An 8,121-nucleotide genomic window follows, 5' to 3' on the forward strand; every position below is an offset into this window, starting at 1 on the left:
GCATATGTAGTTGAAAAGGGAAGCAAAATGTCCACTGCCCTTTCAAAGAGGCATGAAAACAGTGGAGCAGTCCCCATCCAAAATGTCACCAAGCCTTCACCATTAAATTTCTCTTTGAGAGCAGTGCTTGCCCTGAGCTGTGAGGGTTCTTGCGGAACACAAGAAGACAGCCCGCGGAACCCCTGTGTTCCGCGGAACCCAGTTTGAGAACCCCTGGTCTAGAGCAGTGGTAGTCAGCCCTACAGCACAAGCACATGCTTGCTGTACAGCCAATTGGAAATTTGAAACTTAATGAATGGTTCCACCCTCCAGGCTGCATCCGGCATCACCCGAGAAATATTTCAAAGCTTGTCCAATTGTATGATGCTAGAGAACTGCACCATTTCAAGACCACGCAAAGTGCTCCTTCATACACATATGGTATGTATGTGTACAGTGAGCTCATAAATACCGTCCCATTTTACAATAAATTCAACACATAAGCCATCACAACTGACCACTAGGCTAGTACAATGAAAGAAATGTGGTCTATGCATAACAAAGTTACAGTAGTAATGACGTTCTGAAAGCTGCATTTAAACCCGAGTGATCTGAAGCCACACTACTGAGCAAACATTTTAAGTAACAAATCCTGAGCAAGTCTTAATGGAAATATTTTTAGTGATTGCACGACAAGCAAAGTAGCAGCAGCTAAGACAGAGCCATAATTACTGCTATTCTGATGCTACAAACTTTAGTAAGTGATGGAATTATCTGTAGAAGCAGCTCCATGTCTTCATAACGATAACTTCACACTCAGAATTTAATGTAATCGTGCAGGAAACAAATAACTGTTCTCGAAAAGTACTCAAACACAACCTATGACAGCCAAAATCATTGCTCACCAATGCAGAAGTTACTAGGGCTTAAATGCATACTAGAAACCATGATAGCTATATAATATGGGACTACGAGCATTGTAAATGAAGCTTTAACATCCCTTTCTACTTGAAAAAAGAATCTAGGCAAAATGTGCACAGGTTACCTCCCTGTCGAAGGGTAAGCAGGGTGTCTAGCAAACCACTATTAGGGTGGCTAGAATGGGGAAGTGTGAAGACCGCAGCGCTTTCCAATGGTTGTGCATGACCCCCTTGTGCGCCGATGCCACCACGGGAAATTTGGCACTGCTGCTAGCAGCGCGGTAAGCTTTAGCCACGTTGGCCCATATGCCATGTGTTGGACCTTGACCGTGCCGTAGTAGTCAGTAGCTCCGCGGCTGCATTTCGTTTCGTTGGTTTTGTTACTTGTTTCAAAGTGTTTATCGCAGTGTTTTTCCTAGCGAGAACAATATGCACTCCTTGGATGCCTCCTGAAGGCATCCAAAGAGTGGGATTTGGGGAGCCTTTTATATCAATCGGTATTGTTTTACATGGGCAAGACCATTGAAAACAAACTCATACAGTCAGTCTGCTGCGCTTGCATGCAAAAGTTGTGGCAGAGATTCTGCAGTCATTGGCAATGTGCCACAGATTGGTTTATCACCACAGCGCAAAGAGAAAAGTTTTAGCTGTCATGATAAGTAATTACGTGTGTCAGTTTAGCAAAACTATCATTTAAAAAATCATGAGGATGTACTAATCGTCCATGCTTAAATAACTTCTATGTACTCCATTGTGCTAAATAAGACAAATTGCGGGTTCTTTACGACATTCTTGCAAAAATCTGAGCGGTTTATAAATGAACATTTTTTTCTGTTGTCGTTGCACGTCGCATAATTAATTTTTTTTTCTTATGGAATAATTAGAGGAGTCCAAAAAGTACACCTTATCTTCTTCCCAACAAAATTTTACTTCAGAAACCACCTCGAAAGCAGCCTTTTGCGGAAGAGTTTAGACATAGTAGTTTTCCTATAACTAAAGTGCTCTTGCAAAAAATTCAAACTGAGAAAAATGAGTTCAAAGATTTAAATCAAGTTTAGGGCATGAATTAATATATCAAAGTGGCCTTGCTGGTGCGTATGCTTTACTGCTCTGTGGCAATAGCTTCAAGTTTCATTTTTTTTTATTAGCTAGCAGCTCTCCAGTGCCCTTGTCTGCGCTCGTGAAATTGTTTGCTTGGTTGTTGCCGGGCGTGTCTCTTCGCCTAGGCTCCTTATTTTGTCTCCAGCTTGTGAAGTACTTTGGTTACCCATACTCTCAGTGATGGCAGAACAGTGTTTGAGGGTTACGTGCTTCCCTTTAGTAAAAAAAAAAAGCATCTCTCATAGTATAGCACGGTACTAGATAAAAGCAGCTATCTATACAGCTGTTTACAATATTCCACTAATGTACCTTTTCAAACTTAAACTATACCCTCCCACTAAAGAACATACCGTCTGAAGCTCTGTGGGAGGAGTTGGGGCACAGTCAAACACATTGTCCGGCCATCTGATGCGCCTCTTTTGCAGCTTCCTGGCCAGCTCCTGTTTTGTCACTGCAACCATGGAATTTTGCAGCGAAAAAAAAATAGAATCAACTTCCTGTGATGTGACTTGGACAGACATCACACCCCACATATTTCATCTCCATCAAAACACAACTGTCAATGCCTGGAGTGAACACAAGTAGAAGCGTATAAAGGCGTAACCATAAAGGTCGAGCATAAGATCTCTACAGCAATCATTTGTGTTTTGCAAGAACTGCGTATGAACTTACAGAAAGCATAAATAAATACAAATTCATGCATTCCATGCCAATGAGGGCTGATCATGTGCACGTGACCGCTCTAAATTTGGAGGGAAGCTGTGTTGTGCTATCGTACCATCTACTTTAAAAATTGCCACAACAGCTTTTCATGCAAATGTTCTCATCTGCTGCTACCCTGAGCCTACATGTTTTTAGTTCATTTATTATTTTCACATTCTTTCACCGACGGCTGCAGATCGAGGTTTTAAATACAGCACCGAGCAAACCATGTTGCTCTGCACTTCACCTAATTTGGCCCCATGCAATGAAAGGGGATATATAAGCCATGCTAGCAGAAAATTCGCGAAAATGTGACGGCAATGAGTGGATTCAAGGTGCGCGGACCTAAGCGCTGGAAAGTAGTTTTCGTGGTTTGATAAACACGATGCTTGAACTCAGGGCAAAGTCCTCGTTGCGTTTCCTTATTTCTCTCGCTGCTTAAGCGCATACAGACCCACGAAGGAGCTTGATAGTGTTTCTTTTTTACATAGACACAGCGTCAAAGACTGGGCTGCGATAGATCTGAAAGCAATTACAATGCAACAAAGACGATGTTGCTCGCGCGTTTTCGCTGCAGTGATGGCATAAAAAAATCACACAGGTCACGTTTCGCAGCTGGCGCATCTCGTTAGCGTAAAGTGCCAACAACGTGAATAATAAGCTGGCAAGGCGCATCAGGCAAACAACGTCATTCAGTCCCCATGCAGCTCGTGGTGCGCTGTCACATCCTGACACGATTTCGTGAAAATTGATATATTAGCAGACCTCCCGTCCTGTGTAATCACACCGCAAAGGTGTATGCCCAAAAAGAAAAAAAATCACTCCTTTGTGAATCAACACATGAAACATGGTGGAGCAACGACTCAGGCACCCCAGGTGAAAATTTCCAACTGGGAATCAGTTGGTCCCAACACTGCTGGTTCCAACACAGTTGGTATTTTGGACAATTCCCAACAGGAGTTGGGACCAGCAGGTGTTGGGACCAGCAGGCGTTGGGACCAGCAGGTATTGGGACCAGCAGGTGTTGGTCCCAACAGCTGCTGGTTCCAGCAGGCCCTGAAACGAGCTTCGAGTTTTTTAAATATGTGAAAAAGACTAGGTCAGTAGAAGAGACACAGTTACAAGTGACACGGATGGTTTGTGGTACTCTGTCATTTCTACTGTACTAGCTTCTTCATACCGGGTTATAATAGAGCAATCGAGTCTGCATTAACTAAACGTCTGTCAGTTCCGATTGACCAAGACAGCTGAGCACACACGCAGCTAGCAGAACACAGGCTCCCACTTGTTCTGCAGCACAATGCATTACATGCCTCTCAGCAGCACAACAGGGCAAAAACATGTACATGTTTTCTCAAATTTGATTGTTTATTGCTCAGTTAATTGTGGTTAGCTGCACTCTGCGTTGTTTGGATTTAATAACATCTTGTATCTTCTCCATTAAAATCCTGTTCAAGTTCTTTCCAACAGGACCAACATCCACACCTCTTTGCTGTCCCCAGTAGTTGAGGGTGGCTGTAAAAAGAAAAAAAAAAGGTCAGAGAACTGTTTAAATAACACCGCTGAGATATTAGTTTCCACATGAAAGGAAGCAGGGCTGTGACAGGTTAGGATTGCTTCAGCATCTTAACTTGTAATAGTAGAGACATCTGGGTGAGTTGGTACGGTGACATGATGAATAAACAGCTCTACAGACTGGGACGAAGATCAACAAGTAAACAGGACGGGCGCTGTGTTTTTTTTTCTGACTCTCAACTGAAGTTTATTGAAAAAAACACACAGTATAAATATCCAAGGCAAGCTGCACTAAACTACACATTAAACAAAAAACCAAGTCATGATGACCCAGCACACATACTACGTTCAAGAAACCCAACCTCGTTATCTGTTAAAGCGATTGAAGGTTCACAAACATATTTTTCACCTAATCACATGATATGCCTGGCCTGAATGATTTTCCGGTTAATCTGTGCCGGATGGGCAACAAAATACCTGCCCGTGTTAGAAAACGATGGCAGCCATCACACTCCTTACAATGCGCAACCAGTTTAGAGCTTCTACCAATATCTAATGATTTCTCGTGCTCTCGTAACTGAACACCTGCCCGTTTGACCCACATACACTTTATCACAAGATAACGGAATCCTGTATATCACTCCTACTTTACATGAAACATAGGAAAAATGCTTGACCGGACACGTGCTTCACCAGACAGCTCCCATTGTCCTGTTTGCTTCTTGATCTTCGTCCTAGTCTGTAGCGCTGTTTATTCATCACATCTTAACTTGCTAGAGTAATTATGCCGTTATGAAATCAAGACCTTAGCCGACTGAAAATTCATGTGTCAATTTATGGTAGAATTACAAGGACAAAGCTATTCGTATAATGGTCACGCATCAGTGTCACTTTACGCTTTATCTTCCCAGGCATGCACATTTATTTATATTTTATATTCTCATATGCACATTGTAGATGCTATGCATCATTTTCACAGATGAGAAAATTGTGAATATGCATCAATACTAGCGTATAAATTTCCAGACCTGAGGCATACCTAGGACAACATCAACCTTCTGTGGCATCAAGGGTTGTTTGGGCTCCTCGCCCAGGGCCCTCTTTGGAGCAGCGGCTCCAGTCACGCAGCGTACTGCTAGCACATCTGGACCCCAGATTGCATGGGCAGTATCTTTGCATACCAAGGTGGCTTTCTTATTCTGGAGGATTTTTGTAGCCCCAGAAGCACTGATTGTAATTCCTTTTGACAGGTGGAACTGAGAACAAGCATAAGAGAGTAGTTTACACAGCACCTTCAGCACAAAATTGCATCAAGACAAAATCAATCACAGGGAAAACTGTCATCATGCACAGCAGCTCCAATTAATAAGTGAAAATGCATTTACCACATCTTTGTTTTCAACCTTATACAACTCCATGTAAAAAGGAGCATAAAGAAATAAACACAAAGAAAGGATATGAACAAGAAAAAGACAAATGCATCTTTAGAACTAATCACTAATAGCATAATCTGTGGAAGATAAAATCTGAGGATTGCCACTCACCGAACCATTTTCCAAATATGAGAAATCCTGTCTTGCTGCTGTAATTAAAAACTAATTTTAGAAAGCCTCTTCCATCAGTAGTTTTTAGCCATAAAATTTCATATGAGGCAGTAAGCTTACCAAAAGAAGGCAGTTCGGATGATTCGCTGCTGTATCTGGTGCTGCAATAAACAGAATTTTGTAAAAGGTCACTTTTTGTTGTGAAGATTGCAACATAAAGCAAACTTACAGCATGTAGCGTCCTCGTTTTTACTGGAGTTTTCCAGGGTGGCAACGGGCTCTGCAGTTATAGCCAGATTTCAGTAAATGTGTCAGTTGCATTAAAATTTGTAGCGCTGCTGGCTAGAGCATATGGTACTTACGTGAATGGACAGCTGCAGCCTGACCACAGTCAAATGATGGAAGCAAGGTGGGGCGTTCTGAAACAAAAATTTGTGCTCATAATGAGAATACATTAAAACATATCACGATTTTCTCTATGCCCAAAATTTGTAGCAAGTATGTGATCGAAATCTTGAGCTAGCTGGAGAAATAGCGTGTTAACGACACTGCAATGTGAATGAACATGCATAACTATATATTTTCACCACTCACAAATAGCTAGCTGCAAGTTCCATGAAAGGATTATATAAATGCATACATGAATAAGTGCACTGACTCGTCATATGCTATTATTGAAATAAATTGAAACTTTGTCCGGCTTTCTTGGGCATATGGTACTTACGTGCATGGGCAGCTGCAGCCTGCTCCCGTTCAAATAATGGAAGAAAGGTGGGGCGCTCTGAAACAAATTTATGCTCATAATATAAGAATATATTAAAGCATATCATGGTTTTCTCTATGCCCAAAATTTGTAGCAAGTACTTGATTGAAAGTTTGAACTAGCTGGAGAAATAGTATGTTAACGACATTGCAAAGGAGGTGTGAAAGAGTTAACACATAGGATAGTATGAAAGGATGATATAAATGCCCACATGATTAAGTGCACTGATATGCCATATGCTATTACTTAAACTGAAACTTCAACAAACCTGTCTGGTTTTTGCCCTGTACAGGTGTTGAATGGTGTTTTGCATCCACTGCAAGAAATGGCACGTATGCAAACAGGATGAAAGCTCTGAATAGTAAAAATTTGAAGCACTGCTAATCTTCAATTGTCAAAGATGTAAAATAAGTAATACAATTTTAAATTCAAAAATCTTTTTCTCCAGGCACCGCTGCAGGCTGCAAACTTGCTCCCTTAGGAACAGCCTTTCTTCTTCAAGCTCTTTGGCTCTGTTTTTCCAAAACATTTTTCTTTTTGTGCTTTTAGAAGTTCACTTTTTGCACAAAGCGAGTCTTCGCTTCCAGACGACGAGTCAGAGATGACCCGCCGTGTTTTCTTTGTGGGCTGCATGTAAACAATAATTCATGGTTAATATGAGTAATTTGCAAACTTGAAAACAAAGTTTCCCGAGAAAAAGCCACCTTATAGCTAGCTGAGCAAGCATACGTACGCGGTGGCAGCTACCGCGACTTTGCGTTGTGTGTGCCGTGGGTGCCTTGCTCCGAGCATCGTCCAAGTTTTTTTTCAGAATGCTCTCATATTGTTCTTTTTTGGTAGCCGCCATGCATCGCTTTTGGTTCTAAAACGTTAAAAAAGAATAAAAACGTGACATATAACAAATATACACAATACTTTGCAAGCAAAATTTCAGTATTGCAGAATTAAACAAAAATGCATGCACACCTTTTTCTTTTGGGCTGCCGTCTGTTCTTCGCAGTCACTCGAAGAGTCTCCGGAGTCCAGAATTTTTGGCTTAGCCAGTCTTTTTGTCGCCATCCTTTTTTTTATTTCTTGTTCGGTCTCTGCACGGTTATATAGAACCTCGTGACAGGTTCTCGCGAAAGGTTTTGAAAGCATGCAATACACAGTTAAAATGGATCCATTACCTGCTAGCATCAGGACTTGAGCGCTGTAATTACCGCTGTCTGTACCGGGTCTTGCCAGAAGGCCGTATAAACAGCCCGCTTGTCAAAATCGTTGCAGTCTTTTGGGCTGAAGTTTGTCCTTTGCAGGAATAACATGCAACTTTTTGTCTATGTCATGCACAAACCTTACCAACGCAAACATCGCGTGTGGCCGTGCGGCGCGATGTGGAAAACGAAGTGTTCAACAAACGGTTTAACAATTTCGAAATCCGGCTTTGCCGTGATGCAGTACCTGCGATCACGAATTACAAATCAGAAAGACAGCTAACATGCGCCCATGGCTGCGCTTTGCGAACAACAAAAGAAAGAGGTAAAAAAAAGTATTCAATGTTGCCATGTGGCCATGTTGCCATATCCCAGAATCGATGCAAACCAGTGTGCGAACTGCG

At 41.8% G+C, this 8,121-nt stretch overlaps 1 protein-coding gene across 2 annotated transcripts; it reads right to left on the bottom strand.

Annotated features, from left to right (window-relative positions):
- Window positions 1-4,056: 4,056 nt before the first annotated feature.
- Window positions 4,057-7,999, bottom strand: LOC146174828 (BEN domain-containing protein 5-like). Of its 2 annotated transcripts, XM_084585690.1 has the most exons (10): window positions 7,694-7,999; window positions 7,491-7,609; window positions 7,258-7,386; window positions 6,793-7,151; window positions 6,486-6,542; window positions 6,124-6,180; window positions 5,991-6,041; window positions 5,882-5,922; window positions 5,762-5,799; window positions 5,296-5,473 (listed from the first exon to the last, which is right to left on the bottom strand). In XM_084585690.1, the coding sequence occupies exons 4-10, from the start codon at window positions 6,835-6,837 to the stop codon at window positions 5,412-5,414; spliced, it is 351 nt and encodes a 116-aa protein (XP_084441816.1). In that variant the 5' UTR covers window positions 6,838-7,151; window positions 7,258-7,386; window positions 7,491-7,609; window positions 7,694-7,999; the 3' UTR covers window positions 5,296-5,411. The 2 variants fall into 2 exon arrangements, with proteins under 2 accessions (XP_084441815.1, XP_084441816.1); XM_084585689.1 differs by lacking the exons at window positions 6,793-7,151; window positions 7,258-7,386; window positions 7,491-7,609; window positions 7,694-7,999 and adding an exon at window positions 4,057-4,217 and having other exon boundaries at window positions 5,257-5,473; window positions 6,486-6,504.
- Window positions 8,000-8,121: the final 122 nt, after the last annotated feature.

Source organism: Amblyomma maculatum, chromosome 11, assembly GCF_055883805.1.
Source record: "Amblyomma maculatum isolate TAMU_Amacu chromosome 11, ASM5588380v1, whole genome shotgun sequence".
NCBI classification, from domain to species: Eukaryota; Metazoa; Arthropoda; class Arachnida; order Ixodida; family Ixodidae; genus Amblyomma; species Amblyomma maculatum.

What these genes read in the sequence shown, in the direction of transcription:
- LOC146174828 (XM_084585689.1), bottom strand. An exon ending in CATATTTGGAAAATGGTTCG is followed by an intron (nt 5,474 to 5,761) that starts GTGAGTGGCAAT and finishes GCTTGTTCTCAG; the next exon opens with TTCCACCTGTCAAAAGGAAT. An exon ending in GAAGGTTGATGTTGTCCTAG is followed by an intron (nt 4,218 to 5,256) that starts GTATGCCTCAGG and finishes TTCTTTTTACAG; the next exon opens with CCACCCTCAACTACTGGGGA.